We start from the raw sequence: 19,857 nt of genomic DNA, 5'->3' as shown, positions 1-19,857 counted from the left end.
GTGTTTGGGGGTTGGGGGTGGAGAAAAGGTACCCTTAGGGACAGTAACTATGTGCCAGGAACTGCATTAGCACATGATCTATGAGTAGATTTATTAGGGACTTCAGCGGCAGTACTGACTCAGAAGCTATGTAATTCTCTCCTTTTCTTGCCGTTACCACTGAAAGCTGTTAATTGGAAGACAATAGCAACAACCATAAAAACCTGTGTTTCTCAAAAACATTTCTCTGTAATCCTTTTACAAATGGGCTTGTGTTCTTCAGAAATGTCCTTGTCATGAAAGACAAAGAAAGGCTGAGGAATTGATCAAAATTAAAGGAGACATAATCACAAAATGTAATATGTAATCTTGGTCCAGATACTATACTGGAGGAAAAAATGCAATAAAAGTCCTCATTGGATCAATTGACAAAACTGGAATATGGACAGTAGGTTCGGTAGAAAACACATAAATGTTTAGTGATCTGAAGTAGATCTTTTTAGTATGGCTATGTAGGGAGATGTCCTTGTTCTTAGGAAATACACACTGAAGAATTTAAGGGTAAGGTGGCAATTTAATCACAAATAGTTCAGAAAAAAATTTATATACGACAAATGACTAAGTAAATGGGGCAAAATGCTAACAGTTGGTGAATCTAGGTGAGGGGAATGTGGTAGTTTTTTGGTACTCTTCTTGTAATTTTTCTTGACACTCATAATTATTTGTAAATAGAAGTTTAAAAGTTGTGTAAGTCTAAAATTTAGGATCCCTAATAGCACAAAGGTAGGGATAAAAATTCCAAGCACATACTCTCTGCAGCTGGGTATCATTAAGACTGATGTCCTGTTGTGACCAGATATTAAAAGATCCACCATGGTGAATTTCCATGGATTTGGGCAATAAAAGGAAATACTCTCCCAGTCTAAGATTTTATTATCATTCCTCTGAGAATGTATGCTTGGTCAGATAGTCTTTATTTTGGCTCTGGGTCATCTGCAATTTCAGAATGTGTTTTGAAGTCAATTCATCTCTTAGGCCATCCAAATATTGAAAATGTCATTAAAATATGAAGTTGAACTGAACGGATTTTTGTCTTGAAATTCCTCCAGTCCTTTCTCATTTCCTCTCATCATCAGGGAATTTTGACTTGAAATCTGAAGTCCCTAATGAGCTTAGTCTCTTGATAGCCCAAATATAACTTTGCCTTAATTTAAAGTTTTTCTTTTCAACAATGTAATTTATGTGCTAACTTACACATATCTCAGGAGGTGAAGGAATCAAATACCAGTCATGACTTGGGACTTTGGAAGAAATTATTTTATGTAGGCTCAGTGGTAAATGGAGAAAAAAAAAATTTCTTACCTCAGAGGGGATGATGTAAGAGATAATTATCATTTGCAAAATGTCTCAAGGTCTTGAGACGAAAGGGGCCATTTGGGTATCTCAGACTGTCATTTTTATTATGGGCTCTCTTACATTTCTTTGACAGTATGTAGAGCACAATCGTTTTAGGTTGTTTTCTCAGAAGCCTATGAAGGTGGTGACCTCTTCACTGATTAAACAAACTAATTTACTTGCCTTTGACCACAGGTAGATTCCTATCCATGGAATAAAGAAAAAAGAAATTCCTAGCCCTAGGCATGTTGCTTCTTCATATTCACTGGTTTACTAAATAATCTATTTTATTTTCAAGTTATTATTTTACTTTAATTTTTTCTTGTTATTATTTTGGGTTAATTTCATTATACAGACTACCTTTGCCTTAGTACATTTGAATAAGAAGCACATGGCCAAATAAATTCAATTCCACCAGTATTTATGGAGCAGCTATCATGTGTTAGGTACTGAGAGAAAATCGGTAGACAAATAAACCCAGACACTGATCTCATGAAGCTCAGAGTCCAGTGGAGAAAAAACACAAAAAACAGTCTCACAGTAAGTATTTCAAAGTTTGACAGAAGACATAAACAGAAAGTAAAGGATGAGACCTGAGATTATAAAGATGGGGCCTGATGTAAATTAACTTCTAATAGACCGTCCCAGTTCTGCTTGTAATGAATGTGATCACAGATTTCCTCATAAGTATACCATTTTAATAACTCACTAATATGTCGGAACAGTGTATCTAGGCTACAGGAAGAGTTCAGCCTTATTTTCTTAGCAATGCTTCTTAATTTTCTGAGTTTTAATAATTTTGAGGATTGTATGATAAAATGAAATTTTGCAACTGTGGAAAAAAACTGCAAATGCTGAGCCAAAATTGGTTCTTACAGACTCGATGGGAAAAATCAAGAGGAAATTAAATACCTTTTTTTTAAGTACAAAATAAACAATGTTGCAATCATGAAGTCAGGGACTCACTGCTGTTCCTGAGATAAGGGCTAGTTAGTTATTGAATGCTTTCTATCTGTACAGAGTAAGAGCTCAATAAATGACATCTACTATGTTCTATTTACTGGGCTCATATTTGTCATTTTCACTTAGAAATATTGAATGATTCAGCCCAGAAATGACTCTTTCTGATACAGGTCTAAGACTGAGTTGGTTTGTACTGAATGAAGTAACTGTAAAGTTGTTATAACCAAATTCCCTTAAGTATTAATGTGTCTAAATCACCACAGAGGACTGGACATTCAGTGGACCTATTACTTGCTTCCCATATGAGCATGTAATGTTAGGCCTTGGAGAGAAGAATCAGCACCCAAAGTATTCCCTGGCAAATAGTAAGTGCCCAATATATGTTTGTTGAACAAATGAATGGATGGATCAATGAAAGAGAAAAAAGAATCCATCTATTTGTAAGAGAAAAGACAATTACATGCCCAAAACAAACCAACCAAAGATAATTTTTTAATTCTTTTGCTAAGCATCTCCAATTTAAGACTTTTGGTTCAACAGCCTATATTTATCCAGGCTGTTGTTTAGGACATTTTACACAGCTTTCGGACAAAGCCCCAGACACAACACTTGTTGCAGCGTGGTACAAGCTAGCTAAGAGTTAGTCTAAATGACTCTCTGTAGGAGCTTGGTTAAACAAATGACACAACCAGAAAATGGAATAGTTCATAGCTGCTTAATAATTTGAAATGAATTTCCTCAGACGCCTTTGAAGGTGTTTGCTGCTGTTGGCTTCATTTCACTAATTAAACAAATGAATTTACTCACTCCCATTTGCAGGTAGGGTTCATAGCAACAAAATGAAAAATTAAAAATTGCCAGCCATGTTGCCATATTTAAGAAGGTTTAATATTTTCTGATATAGAATAATCTCTAAGGTATATTTTTAAGCAAAAAAGGGAAGTAGCTGGCAGCATGTGGTATCATTTGTGTAAATTAAAAGGCAGATCTATGCACAGAATATCTGAGGAAGTATGCACGGTTTCTTGTAACTTGCAGCTGTAGGGAAAATGTTGCCTTTGGGAAAGGCAACTGAGAAGGGTGGGAAGGATATCCTCTCCTCACGGTACTCTCCTTTGTAGTGTTGGCAGTGTTTAAAAAAATACATACATTTTTACTTATTCAAGTTTTCATTAATATATTTAAGGCACTAACTCTTGGAAGATTTTGCTTTAAAACAACAACAACAACAACAATAACAACAACTACAACTTAGGACAAGATGGATCTTGGAGCAATTCCACCCTCATTCTGATTTCCTATACATGCTGCTATATTTTTAAAAGGCATAAAATTGCTTCTGGATTTCTATCACCGTTACCTGCTAGGTCAATCTGGCCACCGATTACAGAAGTCCCAATTTGAACAATAAAGGGAATGTGTGGACTGGCTTAGTGGAAGTGTCCAGAAGCAGGGCATGCTTCAAGTATAATTTGATTCCAGGCTCTGCCACAGTTTCCCTTCAATTCTCTGGACTCCAGCCTCCTTTGGATTAGAACTGGCCTCAGGTTGGTGCCCTCTGTTGGTGGCAAAAATGGCCACCCCTTTATCTGCAATATCACCACACTGGACAGAATAAAGGATGACTGTCCCAGCATTCTACATGCAACACCCAAGATTTGCTCCAACAAACCAGCCCAGGTAACATGTGCAATGCCAAATAATTAGCTGTGGCCATTCGCTGTGCCTTTTGGCTGCCCTTGGGTTGCTTGCACCTGTCCTGGGGAGAATTCATTACATGAGACCACAGGTATCCTCTAATGGAATATGAGGACTGTTGGGAAGGAGAAAAGGGGGAGATGGAGGCGGAGGAGGCAAACATTGAATCTATTACATCAGTCCCAAAAGACAAATATGCAGAACTGTCTCCAAAAAGTTGGTCTTCAGGCTTATAAAAATGAGGCTCTTGGCTCAATCTCTGTACTTTGTCCCAAAGTTACCTTACACTTTTTTTTCTCACAGTGAAGATGCCTTGTCAATTGATCTACTGGGTGGACAACAGGTGTCTTAGCCAACACGACACATGTCCAAATTAAAGGATCATATTGTTTTTATATTTTGTCAGTTTACTTTTTAACACCAAGTATTAGATGAGCAAATGAGCACCCATCCAAAAAGTGCACTGTCACCCAGTCAAGATGAAAATGCTGCCTCATCTCAGTATCATGAAGGTATAAATGTGCCATTTGGATTCTGCTTCTCTGTAGGAAGGGTTCTCCATGGTCACAGTCAGCTTTTATTTACCGTTTGAAACAGAAATCAGTTTTCAATACTGCCGAGTGCTGGCTTTTTCTAAATCCAGAATCTGACAGAACCAACTATTCACAAAACACAAACTGCAGTTTCCCTATTGAGGCTTTCAAATGGTTATGTCACATTGCTTGGATTGTTGGACAGACGGTTAGCCAGTCAATATAGTCAAACTGTGCCCTTGCCAATTGCCACATTCTGGGTAGGTGCTGGGGATACAGCATGAAGACAGCAGGGTCCCAGTCCCCTACCCTCCCCCCACCTCCCCGGGAGCTTGGTCCAGCAGGGAGGGCAGAGAGTTAATATATTTATTTAAACAGTTAAGTAAATACAAAACTGCAAAGGATCCTGTGTGCTTTGTCCCTTGCTCATATCTTCCAGCTTGTTGGGGATGCCTTCTCCCTCACTCTCTGCAAGCCAGCTGCCTGGATCTTTTCCTTCTTAGAGCCAGCTCTGTTTCCTTTCACCCCCTTGAATGCACACTGTTCCCCTTACACAGGAAAGCTCCCTCCCCCAGTACCTCCCCAGTCTCAGTCTCCTTCACCAGATTAACCTCTACTTCCTTGGATATCAGTTTTAAATGTTTCCTAAGGGAATCCTCCCCTTGGATTCAAGCAGGTATCTTCAGAGGATCTTCCAGCCCCATCTGTGTTTACCTCTTTGCACATAGCTCCTTTAGAATTAGACATTTACTAGGGAGATATGGATTGTTATCGTTCTCTCCAACCAGACTCTGTGCTCCATGAGGGTCAAGATCATTTGCATACCGTTTTCATCTTTGTGTTTCCTCGCCACACCAGACATACTCCCTCCTCAGGGCCTTTGTCCTTGCTGTGCCCTCTGCCTGGAACACTGTCTTCCAGATAGCTACTTGGTCCACTCTCTCACCTCCATCAGGTCTCTGCTCAAACATGAACTTAGCCATGAGGCCTTCGCTTACCACCTCATACACAATATCAGTCCTCACCTTGGGCATCACAGTTCCCCCTTTTCCCCTCCACAGCACCTGTCTTCAGAGAACTCTGTTTGCTGCCCCACTGGAATGTAAGCTTCACAAGAACAGAGCTTGTGCCCGTTTAGTTGACTACTTTTCCCCCAGCAGCTCAAACAGTGAGTGACCTGTCTTTGGTGCTCAATAAAAACAGTCATCCCACGGTGTCTGCAGGGGTTTGGTTCCAGGAACCCCCGCAGATACCAAAATCCATGGCTACTCAAGTCCCTAATATAAACTGGCATAGTATTTGCATATAACCTATACACCTTCTCCCATACTCTTTAAATTATCTCTAGATTACTTATAATACCTAATACAATGTAAATAGCTGTTATACTATTGTTTTCTTATTTATGTTTTTATTGTTGCTTTGTTATTTTTATTTTTATTTTTTCCCTAGTGTATCTTTGTGGTTTCTTTTTTTGGCAGCTGGCCTGTATGGGGGATCTGAACGCTTCATCTTGGTGTTACAAGCAGCTCCCCCAAGTGAGCTAACTGGCCAGCCCTTGAGTATCTTAGATTCATGATTGGTTAAATCTGTGGATGCAGAATCTGAGTGCGGGAGAATTGACTGTACTTATTGAATGAAAGGATGAACCAGTACCTAATGCTTTGCAAATCATCTGGAACATAGTAGACACTTAATAAATATCATGGGGGCTGGCCAGTTTGCTCAGCTGGTTAGAATGCAGTGTTATAGCACCAAGGTCCAGGGTGCTGGCCAGCTGCTAGTAAATAAATAAATAAATAAGTAACTATTTTGGAATGAATGAATGCCTGCATGAGGAAGAAAAAAAGTACAGGTGCTACTAAAACAAATACAGGGTATTTAACCTGGTTGGAGGAGTGACATAAGGTATATGGAATAAGAAAGAGGGTTTCAGTCCTTTTCATTGTGTTAATCCTATAAGTCAAACATCAAACTTTCTTACAGTTGGTGGTTAGACTAGAATGTAGGAACAGGGATGGGAACTCTGTTAAACGCTTCACTCCCCAGATATACATCTCACCCACCCGCCTTGCTCTTCCACATATTTTCACTCAGCTGGCAGGCTTTTGTAGTTCTGCAGTTTCTTGCCAAGAATGGAGATTGAAATGTCCCATAGAGAAATCAGCATCTGGGTTGACCAACTGGAAGCCAAGCCCTGTAGCTATTTTCCAGCGTTCCTCAACTCTCAGGAGAACCAGAGAGGAAAAGGAGCAGAGGTTAGAGGGCAGAGTTCTAGAAGTGTCATTCGCTCCTGATGGCTGAGTTGTGTGGGTAGAGAAATTGCACATGGTATGGAGCAGAGAGTCCTGTGCCTGAACCTTTTGGGAGATAAATTTCCTCTGTTTCTTTAAACATTTTGCTCTTTTAGTTTCTAATGATACTAAAGAAGCTATATGGTTTCTTCTGGAGCTGTGTCAGGATTTGCTCCATAAATAACCCCGGGAGGATGCCATATGCAAATACAAGAAGAAATAGCAGTCTTGGTATTCATGGCGACAGCTCGGTTATCCTAAAGGGGAAGGGAAGGAAAGGGAGGTATCTTTTTTCTTTATAAAGTCTTCCCTATCAACTCCTAGATTCCATAACTGTACTTACTTGGTAACAGGTAGGAACCAGCCTAAAAATTTTCGTGCTAGCATTTTCGTATGGATTTCAACATAATCCCACATGATAGTTATAGTGGATTGCTATACTCCTTTGGAAACTATTTAAAGTCCTGTTCACAGAATACTTTTGCTGCCATGGAAGAAGCCTCATATGGAAATAAAAACCATCCAAAATAAAATTGTTATTTCCCGAAACCCAGATCACTTTGCTTTTAACGTAATGATCACTAGGAAGATTAGCAATTCTCAATTCATATACAAAGAAAACAAAGAATAAAGTGTATATATTGATCACCACCATCATTATTGTTAGGCTAAATGACAACTTATGAGAAAAACATTTTGTGAAAACTAACAGCAATTATACATATTTTATGATTGAGGACAGTGGGGCTCAGACACATCATAAAACTTGTCTAGGGACATCTTGCCATTACATGATAGCACAGGGCTTTGGTTCTAGAGCTCCAGTTATAAAAGTCCATGCTCTAAATCAAGATGCTGTACTGAGCACTGGTATTTCCTGTCATATTTAATTTTTTCCTTTGTGAGTTATCCAGTATATCCCAGCACATTCTATATTATTTTAAAATATCACAATTTTTAATGGTGTCAGTTTTTTTTTTAATTTAGGTAAAATTCACTTAAAATAAAGTTTACCATTTAAACCATTTTGAAGTGTACAATTCAGTGGCATTTAGTGCATTCACAGTGTTGCACAACCATCACCACTATCTAGTTGTAGAACCTGTTCATCACTGCTGAAAAGAAATCTCATAACCATTAAGAGCACCTTCCCCCAGCTCCTGGCAACCATTAATCTATTTCGCTTTTCTATGGATTTGCCTATTCTGAACATTTCATGTAAATGGAATCATACAATATGTGGTCTTTTGTGTTTTCCTTCTTTCACTTAACATCATGTTTTCAAGGTTCTTCCCTGTTTTAGCAAGTATTGGCACATCATTCCTTTTTATAGCTTAATAATATTCCATTGAATGGATATACCACTTTTTATTTATTCATTCATCCACTGAGGGACATTTGGGTTGTTTCTACCTTCGGGCCATTGTGAATATTGCTGATATGAACATTCATGTACAAGTTTTTGTTCATACACCTGTTTTCAATTTTGGGGGGTATATATACCTAGGAGGAGAATTGTTAGGTCGTATAGTAATTCTACGTTCAACTCATTGAGGAACTGCCAAACTCTTTCCCACAGCACTTGCACCATTTTCCAGCCCCACCAGCAATGTACAAGGGTTCCAATTTTTGCACATCCCCACCAACATTTGTTATCTTCCATTTCTTAAAAAGTATACCCATCCTAGTGGGTGCATAGGGATAACTCATTGTGTTTTTGATTTGCACTTCCCTGATGACTAATGATGGTGAACATCTTTCATGTGCTTCAGAGGGTTTTTTTTTTTTTAAGATAAATTTTAATTTACAGTAGTTTTAGGTCTAAAGAAAATTTGTTAAGATTATATAACAATATTTTTTTTAATCTCTAGTAATAATATTTAGTAATATAATCATGGGGTACATAATATTACAGTGAATGTTAGAAATTAATAAATGGAAGTACATAGCATAGTGGTTAAGAACATGGTCTTAGTCTCAATCACACCAGGTCTGAATACTGGTTGTGTCATCTTAGGCAAGGAACTTAACCTCTCTGAACATCAGTCTCTTCATCTCTAAAACAAGGATAGTATCTCCCTTACAGTGTCAGTATAAGGATCAAATGAGAAAATGTATTGAAAACACCTATGTGCAGTTTTGGCACATAGTAAGCACTAAATAAATGAGACATTTACTTTGTTTACTTGCTTTCAAAAGCACAGAGAAATCACCTAATTTGTCTGTGTTCTAATAGTTGGTCAGGATCCATGGGAGGCCATCATTCTATCTCAATGTTCTTCATTCATTCATGCATGTATTCATTCATTCTTCAAACATGCATCAAGCCCATGCTATGTGTCAAGTTGTGGGTGAAGAACTACGAAGGTGAATAGTAGTCAAAATCATCAGTCCAGAAGCAGAGAAACCTATAATCAAATTCCAACTGCCACTTGCGACCCTGTGCAAGTTACATAGCCTTGTCAAGCCTTTGTTTCCTCATCTGTAAAATGGGAATACTAATACTCCCTGCCCGGTAGAGTGGAGAGGATTAAACAAATGCATCATATGAGGGTTCTTCAAAAAGTTCATGGAAAGATTCATATTATCTTTTAATTTTTATAGACTCCTTCTATAAAGCAAACTAAGGTGCCCAGCACTCACTCAAAAACTTTTATCCACTATTACTATTATGGTCATGATTTTGATTAAGACAAAGACAAATTATTGTAAAGGTTCAATGAGACAATAAATGCAAAGATTTACAGCAGTGCATGCCATGTTGTAAATACGTCCCCATTCTAAATGTTATTCTTCTTTTGATTTGTTTTTCATCCAGTTAAAAATGCAAAACCATTCTTAGCTTATGAGTCATACAGGGAGAGGGTAAGAAATGGGTTGGCTGCAGGCTGTTACCGTGGCCTAGTATATCATATGCAGAAAGGTAAGTATGGTTTCATGAAACCTTTGTTTCAATCACATGGATATGTGTGTGCTGAATAGTAATAAAAATACAGTTCTTATTGTGAACAGCAACCAAAAAAGTTTGCTAGAGAAGGTTCTCAGATATCTGGAGAACAGTGCCAGGAAATGCCAGCTTGCCTTGGCAAGTAGATTGCATAACTTTGATACTTTTAGGCTTTAGTGGTGTCAATTCAAAAAGTAAAGTCATACCAAGACTGTATGTAAGAATAAAATTAGTAACTGAAGAAAACTGCGTTTAGTCTACAACAGGGTAACCCTAGATTTAAGTAAAAAACAAAGAGAGAGAAAAGAAAAAAAGAATTGCTATCTGTCTAGTTTTGGCTCCCATCACTCAGCTGTGAGTGTTCCCAGCACTCTCACAGTTCTAGAGGCAAGGTCACAAGATCAAGGTCAAAACATCTGAAAAATGCAGATGCTGTTAGTTTGGAAGCAGAAATATTCCCAAGCACATGCCAGCTTGTGCATTCACTAAAGCAGAGGGATAACATAATAATTAAAACTGTAGTATCTTCCAACACTTAGCTTAATTCAGCAGTTCTCTGATGCATCTAAAATCCTTGGGGTACTCAAACTTGGGCAGGCTGAATTTCTGAGCCAGGAGTGTAAGGAATGTTGAGGATGCAAAGACGCGGAATTGGGGAACTGACTCCCTAGGGGATGTTGCTCATAACCATTCTGGATTTGGCTAAGACTCCCCTCACCTGGGCAACAATCCATAAAAATGAGTTTAAAATTCTAGGAACGTACTCTATCTGGAAAGTGAATAATACATTTTTTGAGTCCTCATTCATCTGGCTACAAGATTTGGTGGGGAACAATTTTCAAAAGATGGCACAGTTCAAGGAGCACGGTTGCTCAGACTCCAGATTGCTTCATTATCCTGAGTCTATTTCCAGAACCCCACCTAGAGTTCGCTGGATCAGCTTTGTGGCAGGACAGGGTTGTGCTTAATGGAACCTTATATTCACACTGTGAGTGACTTTAACCACCTGAGAACTCTATGAATGCTTCCATAAACACACCTTTGAGTACCATGATGTAATCACAAAACTGGACGTCATCTTTCACTTCTTAAAATACTGTTAAAATAAATTAGAGGGAAGGAGGCAAGAAATTCCCCTAATAATGGCACCGTTAGTTTCTGAAGCCATGTTTACAAATTACAATTCTCCCTAATGAGATGTTTTCCAGGATCACCCTGGGTTTCCCTGTCATGAACTTATCAAACACTAGGTTTTTTTTCTTGTCCGAGTACCAAGTTAGGAGGTACTCCTACTTAGGAGGCTTCTGCGAGAAGAAAAAAAAAAGCGTGAAAGTGTTGTCTTTTAATTCTATACCATCAATTCCTACTAGGAATTGACAAAATAAGTATTTAATCAATATCTGTTGAATGAATAAATGAATGATGAAAACAATCTACCAACTGTCATGTGCCGTCTTGGAATATTTAATTCTCTTTTTCAGCTTAGTCTCAGAGAAACTCAAGACTCATTTTAGAACATTCGAAATCTATGTTATGTAGTTTAACAAGCCATCTGTATTAAACAAGTATAATACTTGACTGGCTTCCATTGTAAAGGATTCAATCCTGCACTGTTGCCAGCTTCTAAATATCTTCAAAATATCTGCAAAAATATGGGTCAACCACTGCAGCTTTGATTGAAATCAAATTCCCACTACATTAGAATTCTTGGAACTTTTAGGTAACTGCAGAAAAGGCGACCATGATAAGAGTGTACAGAGCAACCCACCTTGATGATGATGTTTATCCACGTAGTCCTAAGTCCACACACTGCCAGGTTTGATCAGGCAGCTGATGATGCTTTTGACTCACTTGTGTTCATTGTCAAAGCCACCAGAAAGTAGGCAGAGTCTACCTCTACTCTCAGCAATTGAAATTGCTTTATTAGAGACTGATTGCTTTTCCCTCCTGTTAGTGAAAATCTCCTTTCTGCTGGGACTGCTAAACCTGGACTATGTATGCTGCTGGTAGCTGTATTTGTTGGCTGGCTGGAGAAGGCCAATCTGTATTCAGTAGGAGACAGCGAGGACAACAGAGGAAAGCAGAACCAAGAGATGGAGAGAGAGAATGCTGAGGGTGTCGCTTGAACCTCTTCATTCAGACTGAAAAATAGTTTCAGTCTTGCCAGTTGTATGGTGAAATACATTTCCTTTTTTGCTTAGGGTAGTTAAACTGAGTTTCTGTTACTGGCAACCAAAAACATCCTAATACAAATTGTTGTTTCAACTACATTCAGAACCCTAAATGATCATTAACAGGGCATTGGCTAAATACATTTTAGAGTATTCAAAGAATGGAATATTATTCAGTTATCGGAAGTGATAAAGGTAGGTCCATGTTTACACATAGAAAATTGGTGATATATTGGTAAGTGAAAAAGGATAAAAAGGGTTCCTTCATTCCACAAATTAACTATAAATCCCAAATGGAAAAAGGGAGAGTGAACTTAACAGGGTAGAATGTGTTTGTATTTGTATTGGCAAAAGTCCAGGAGGAAATTCATCCAAATATAGAAAGTGGTTAACTCGTGGTCATAAGATTGTGATGACTTAATGCTGCCTTTTTACTCATCTATTTTTAAAATTGTCCTGTAAAAACATATTACTAGGGTATTTATTAAAATATGGCCATTCCACCCTTGGTTTCAATGTGTATTTTCCTCCTCTCCCATTCGGTTCTGTTTTGGTGCAGTAAATTGACAAAGACATACAATACTGGAAAAAGAAGAAATATCAGGGAGTAAACACCTTCAATAGTAAAACCCTGTATTATTTAAACATCTACCATGTTCAAATTACCATAGTTTTACAGAGTTTGGTGGGAAATGGAATAAAAGAGATATATGTACAAATGTCTGTTCTCAAGAAAATGTGAATTACTTGTTTTCAAGGAAGTTAGCAATATCATTAGGTATATTTTCAGTGGAATTATGCAGGATGATATGTTAATTTGAGATATTCAGTATTTTATTTAGTGGAACCATTTGGGAAATGTTAGGAGAGATACTTATGACAAATTTTGGGGTTTCTCTTGTTTCCTCAGACTATTTGGCAGGTTCGAGAGTCAAAAAAATGCTGTGACCCAAATATGCTAAATCGCCACATAGTGCAGTGGTTCTGAGCACGGACTTTGGGTCATGCCTCTGGGTTCATACCTTGGCTTTGTTACTTCTAAGCTCTTGAGCAAGTTTCTTCACTTCCTTAGCTTCTCTTTCCTCAACTGTAAAATCAATGTCTTCCTGGTAATTCCTACCTCACATGGTTGTTATGATGATTACATAAAATAACACACAAAACTATCCTGGCATAAGCCCCAAAGTTAGGTGTTTGATGGCATTATTTCCTCCATCAGAATGTATTGCTAAATTCATAGCATAAGTGAGAGACGCCAAAATGCTAGGGTCCCACTTTCCATCTATTGAAGAAAAATCTACTTCAAAATGAGGTAACTATAAACTCTTTGAAGAAAACAATCTATAAAGACCTTGGTTTTAGCAACCAAATCTAAATTGGCTTTGGGTCAAAGGTCACATAATATACAATTTAACGTCACACATCATCCATTCATTCACGTATTTATTCAACAAGTAGGTATGGTGCGCACTCCACGCAAGGCATGAGTTTCAGTACTGAGGATTCAAAGGTGGATAGAAGAGAAATGATTTCTGCCCTGAAGTTGCTTCCAGCCTGGGATACAGGTGAAACAGAGTAGAAGGGAAGGGTCAGAGAGAACATTCCAAACTAATGCCTGGAAATTGGCAGCCTTGGCTGTTTTGAAGGTTCAAATTATTTCCTTTATTTTTCTGTATTATTATACATCTCTCTATTCCTCTCTCCATATTGCCCTCTATACCTTCAGGTACTCCTTTTTCTCTTGGGCTTTTTCCACTTCTAAAACCTGAGTGTATGCAAACATCATAACCTGACTCTACCTGTTCAAAAATGGTTTGGCAATTAGGCCAAGTTTTCCCTAAAGGTGGCATATTTTCTCACTCCTAACAGAAAAACTTAGTTTCCCTTCCTGTCTTCCACGTAAATACCCTTGGTAGTTCAAATGATGTCTTACAAATTTGGTTTTTTTGAATGTTCATTCTATATATTCTCTTTACAATAGTTATAACTAACATTGTCTTTGAAGTTGTTCTTTCAGCCCACCCTTTAAAAAAACAAAACCAAATCTGAAGTGTGATAAATTCTAAGTCCTTTCCCCTTTTCAGCTACTGCAGGAACACCTGGAATCCTGGAAGGGGTGGTTGTTGCTGCAGTGGCAGAAATCACGAAACACCTGGTCTCGCCCATCCCTTGGACCCCCCCCCCCCCCCGCCCCACCTTGAGAGTCAAATGATGAGATAGAGGACCACTAATTCTAGGTAGGTAAGGAAATTCTTGACAAACAATCAGACTTTACTGGAAATACAGAGTAACAAAGAGGGGAAGCATACAAGGTCAAACTTACTAGTGATTGTAGGGGAATCTGTGACTTCCCTCTAACATGGTATGCAAAAATGTACATTTTTGTGCGAAGATTCATTTGACAAATATTTGAGCATTTACTAACTACCAGGAACTGTTCTAGGAACTGGGAATAGATCAGTAAACCAAACTGTCGATGTCTGCCCTGTGGAGCTTATTCTCTACAGAGAGATGTGAATCCAACTCTGGACCTTATTATAGGCACTCTAACCAACTAACCTAGCTGGTCAGTTGAAAGATTAGATGATAGAGCCCTTCCTTAGATTCTGATTAGTTGGGTCTGTGTTTGGGCTTGGGAATCTACATTTTGAAGTACCCATTCATTCTGACCCAGTCAGCGTTGAGACAAACAGATTGGTTCTGAAAAGAGGATGGAGAAAAAGTTCTCTTCACTAAGAAGAGTCATGGAAAATTGGTCACCTCCTTTCAAAACACTACAAAGCAGTGGGATTTTCAGTTCTGCATAGCCCCAAAGAGAAGCATCAACATCCTCCCCTGAATTTTACTAGCTTAGACTAGCATGGTACATAGAGCGCCGCCTTAAAACACCGAGGTCACGGGTTGGGTTCCCCATACTGGCCGGTCCAGGGGGTGGGGTGGGGGGAGAAGCGTGCTACAAACAGTGCTTTAAAAGCATATTTAAATGTATGCTTGTATTTTTTAAGTTCTAGAAAGGAGGTGATGAATTAAGGAAGTGATGAATTATCATCACTGAACCTGAAACCCCAAATGATTTCCTAATCCCTTTCCACGTACTGATACTACCATCATAATAACACAAGGAGGTTTTATTGTATGCCACTTTGCAAACGGAGCACTTTACAAGTGTTCTTCCGAGAACCCTGTGGGGTGTTGTTACACCCATTTAACCGTGGAGCGATGGGATGGAAACCCCGCGCCCAGCTCTCAACTCCGACCTCTGTGGCATCCCATCCTTTCTGAGTTGCAGCTCACCTCCCCTATTTCTTGGAATCTTTCCTGTGACCAAAGATGAACAAACAAGTTATAAATCACTAAAGAGGAGAAGAGACTGCTTGGAGATGCCGCGCAGGCCGACGGGGAGAGAACTGGGGAGGGCGACCTTCCCGGGGGAAGGGTACTCTTTCTGTCCGCAACCTCGCCAGGACCCCTCGCTCACTCTGACCCCGCCCTGGAGCAGCGCCGGAGGCGGCAGCGACCCCGGGCGGCGAATTTTGAGAGGTGGCCGCCTCGCAGGCCCCCGCGGGCGTCAGGACGCGGGTGCACGTCCTACGGACGGTGGTGATCCTTATCTCCTGGCCCGGGAGCGGGTCCGAAGATTCCCGGCCCCGCCAGGAACTTGAGCCTGGGGCAAAGGACTGGCTCTCGCAGTCTTTGCGGAAGGACAGTTAAAAAGCTAGACAGATCTCTTAGGTGGAAGACCTGACCAGCACTAGCCCGTAGGCTTCTCTTCCTCGCCTGTAGTTCTCTCCCCGTGTCCTAAAAAGTTGGCCCCAAAGTTTAAGGGTGCGGGCCTACGTGAGTGTGGGCGCGTGCGATGCTCACAGGGATCCCTGCTGGGGGGGGGCTCGGGGACCCCACCATCTTCCTCCCCTGGGTTGTAAGGACACCGGCAGACCCGGCACCAGGGCCCGAACCCGCCGGCGCAGGGCGGGCGGGGGGCAGGTCGGTCTCAGGGGGTTAGAGGGCAGTGCGGCGGGGCGAGGCAGACGGGCTGGGCCGGGTGACCGACAGCGTGGCCAGCCACTGGCCGAGGGCGGGTAGGAGGCTTAGGGCCGGCGCGAGTGCGTGCGTGTGTGCGTGAGTGTGAGCGCCTCCCCAACCCCCACCTGTTTGAAATGGTTTGAAAATGCCAAAGCCAGATGGCCCACGATTCAAAAGTTGCAAACAGTTGGAATAAAACACGTTCGCGTCTTCCTACCCCTTGGGGGGTTTGCTTAGTCGAGGGCACAGAAAGGAAAGGAGGAGGAATTAGAGGGGTGTAGGAAGAGGGGTAAATTGGACTCGCCTGGAGGATCGGTTTTAGGACCCAACGGGAAGCACGTTGGAATCTCTCCCTTCGGGGAGGAGGGGTGGGACGGGCGGGCCGGCCGGCGGCCGCGGGGCGCATGCGCGCGCGTCTCCTCTCGCCGGCCGCTGCGCTCCGCGGCGCGGAATAGAATGAACTGTAACAAAACAAGCCGAGCCTTTGTATCTCCTTAAAGGGGCCGCGGGCACTTCCCTCCTGTCCCCCTCCACCCCCGCCCCGCAACCGCGTCTCCAGGGCGCCCAGCAACTGGCTGGAAGGGCTTCCCTCGTCCTCAGAACAGCCCGCCAGCGAGAAGAGGCGAGCCAGGCGGGAGGCAAAGAGGAGACACCGCATTTCTGAAAGGCAAGAAAGAAAGCAAGGAAGGAAAAAGAAAAAAAAAAAAAAAAGAATAAGCCCAGCGGCGCAGAGTGGACTCTGGTCCGAGAGAGCGCGGTCGGGCGCCGGAACGTGGACCGAGAGGCACCGGAATGCAAACAAAGCTCGCGGGCGCCTGTGCAGGGCTCGCGGGCAAGCCCGGAAAGTTTGTTTTATGATGGCTTGAGTGCGCGAGTGCGTGCAGGGGAGCGACGCTGCCAAGTTTCCCTCTCGTGTTTTGTTATTTGGGGAGAGATGTTTCTCCCATGAACCTGCGGAGGCTTGGGGGCTTGTGCTGCGGGGGGCACCTGTCTCTCATTTTATTCTTATTTTTTTGGAAGACGCGGTAACATCATGTCGAAAGTGATCCAGAAGAAGAATCACTGGACTAGCAGGGTTCACGAGTGCACCGTGAAGCGGGGACCCCAGGGCGAGCTGGGGGTGACGGTGCTGGGGGGCGCGGAGAATGGGGAGTTTCCATATGTCGGAGCGGTGGCTGCGGCCGAGGCGGCGGGGCTTCCCGGCGGCGGCGAGGGCCCGAGGCTGGGCGAGGGGGAGCTGCTTCTCGAGGTGCAGGGGATCCGGGTGTCCGGCTTGCCCCGCTATGACGTGCTGGGAGTCATCGACAGCTGCAAGGAGGCCGTCACCTTCAAAGCCGTCAGACAAGGTAAGACGGGGGGCGCCCCCAGAAAAGGGGGGTGGCCTGTGGGTCGCCCCCCTAACCTCGGTTTCCCGCTTTCCTCGTTGGAGCGCAGCAAAGAGAAGTTGAGGCCGGGCGCCTTGTGGTGGTGAAATACGCGAAGTTGTTTCGAGGTTGTGGGTTGTTTGCCCACCTGCGTTTGGAAGAGGGGGCTGGGCTTGCGCAGGGAAGCGGGAGATGTTTCCCAGGCCTGGTTTGCCAACATGCTATCTCAGCCACCCAAGTGCAGCGCAGCCTCTCCTGCGCCTAGGGGAGTGTTGGGGACCTGAGGCAGGGGCAAAGGTGGACGCTCTCCGGTCTCCTTGGGGGAGGGACGCAGCAGGCGCAGCTGCTGACGTTCTTTTGCCACTAGTTTCCAGACCTGGCGAGTGGGTATCCAGAAGGCGAGGGTCTACGGTTTATTGGACTTCCTCCATCAGAAAATCGGCTTCACCTCGCAACCCCTCCAGGTGGGCTGGGGCATGACCGCCTGGCGGTTCCTAAGCCTGCCGCCTCAACAGCCTGCATTCACCCCACAGCTGGATGACGCATGTGTCTCCGTCGTGTGACCCAGCCACGGTGGGGGGAGGGGGTGTTTCGCTCTTTGCGCTAATCAAGTTCAAGTTTAGTCTGCCGCCGCCCCCGCCACCACCACCACCACCATCATTATTGGTGATATTAATAATAGCTATAATTCACTGTTAGTTTACTACGTGCCGGGCTCTGTGTAAAATGATTCTGATTCACAACAGTTCTAAAATAGAGTTGTTCTTATAAACCCCACATTACAGATGAGTAAACCGGGACTGACATTGGTTAAGTGACTTGCCCAAGATCACACAGCTACCAAAAGTGAGGATTTGAGCCCTTGCTTCAGTCTTAAGCACTGAGGAGGAAGGGGTTTTGTTTTTGTTTTTTTAACCCCTTAGGGCCTGGAGGGTCTGATTTGAGAAGGGAGAGTGCAAGCAAATTCCTCTCTCAGAAGTCTGTAGAGGAAGGCTGGCCTCTTAAGAATGCATTTGATGGCTGGTGGTGGTGGTAGGGTCCCTTCCATCTCAGTTTGGTGCAGGCAAGAGGCTGTCCCTATATCTGCCCAACGGAGAATGATTAAAGACCTCTTATGCAACCAAGTGCCATGATGCATATTCTCCACCATGAAACACCAAAGAAGGTGGCAAAGTTAAGTTCCCATCTGTTTCCATAAGGACAGGCAGTAGCTGGACGAATGTGTCAAAGTAAGGGAGGGCTGGGCTGAGTTGGTCCTCTCTTGGAAACAGTCATATTCCAGAAGAAACAGAGGAGGCGGGGGGCAAGGGGAGTAGCCTGGACTTTGGGAGCTTTGGGAGCTGAGAGGCCGACACTTAGCTAGGGAAATCTCCTTCTGTTTATGTCCTTATCCTCCACTTGGACACCTCCAAGAAGCCCTCCAGCATCCTGCCAGGATGAACAAATCCTTCCTCCTCTGGGCCCCCTCAGTGTATAGGTGTTTTTTTTGTTGTTTTTTTTGTTTGTTTTTTTTTTGCTTACTCTGAACTCTGAGTTAGGGTCTCATTTCCATGCAGCATGGTATGTTCATTGGAGAGCGAGACTGCCTTGCACAGTGCACATCTCCCCAGGCTTTGCTTGAGGTCAGTCCAGCACCTTGCCTGGCCTGGAGGCCTGCCGATGTGTCTTTGTCTGTAAGCTGGTTTTCTTGTGGGTATTACATAAGCTAATATGGGAAAGTGAGCAGAATAGTGGTGGTACATAGTAAGTGTTCAATAAAGATTGGCTATTATTATGTTTGAATTGAGTTTAAGTGGTTATTTATTTCTAAGACTAGATTTTAATGTCAGAAACGTGGATTATGAATTTAATGCCAGTTACCTGGATTATTATGACGTGATAGAATTACAGAGAAAATGAGACAGCGGCTGCAGGTCTCAGTTCAGGGCCATTTTGGAGAAAGGGCAGAGGAAGGACAGACAGGAGTACAGGAGTACATCTCCACCTAGTGGGTTTCTAGTGGTGTCTAATGGGTTCTCACTGGGGGCTTGTTTGCAGTGTGCAAGATGCTGCTTGTGCTCCAACAGCCGGGAGGCATCGTTTTAGGGTTGCCTCTTAGGAAGGGTTGGTGAGATAATCAAATGGGTTTGGAATCAGACACCTCTGGATTTGAAGGAAGCTGTGTTAATTCCTTTCACACAGGACTGTTCTGTGTGCACAGGAATGTTCATAGCGGGGGTGAGTGTGTGTGTGTATGTGAATCTACTTGCAATGGGATAGAAAAAAGATGCTGATTGGGGAATTTGAATGGCATGGAACCCACTGCAGTGTGAAAGTTATTTCATGTAATAATTACATGGGCACAGTTAGCTCTTCTGATGTCTTCATTACCAGTGAAGATGGCCCTAGAAACCATATCACCAATCTTCTATTCCGTCTTTCATATTGCGAACATGATTTAAATTACATGACAGAATTGCTCTTACTGTCTTCATTACTGTGTCTTAATCA

The 19,857-nt window shown here is 42.4% G+C and overlaps 1 protein-coding gene across 9 annotated transcripts in view; it reads left to right on the top strand.

The window, feature by feature from the left end:
• The first annotated feature begins 16,429 nt into the window (after positions 1-16,429).
• MAGI1 (membrane associated guanylate kinase, WW and PDZ domain containing 1) overlaps positions 16,430-19,857 on the top strand; it is a 585,689-nt gene continuing 582,261 nt past the window's right edge. For all 9 annotated transcript variants that reach the window (XM_063113324.1, XM_063113321.1, XM_063113319.1 and 6 more), the window contains exon 1: positions 16,430-17,349. In XM_063113324.1, coding sequence (XP_062969394.1) covers positions 17,037-17,349 — 313 coding nt within the window. In that variant the 5' untranslated portion in view covers positions 16,430-17,036. The remainder of the gene's footprint in view (positions 17,350-19,857) is intronic.

This window comes from Cynocephalus volans, chromosome 11, assembly GCF_027409185.1.
Source record: "Cynocephalus volans isolate mCynVol1 chromosome 11, mCynVol1.pri, whole genome shotgun sequence".
NCBI classification, from domain to species: domain Eukaryota; kingdom Metazoa; phylum Chordata; class Mammalia; order Dermoptera; family Cynocephalidae; genus Cynocephalus; species Cynocephalus volans.
This window is presented reverse-complemented; position numbering and strand designations above follow the sequence as displayed.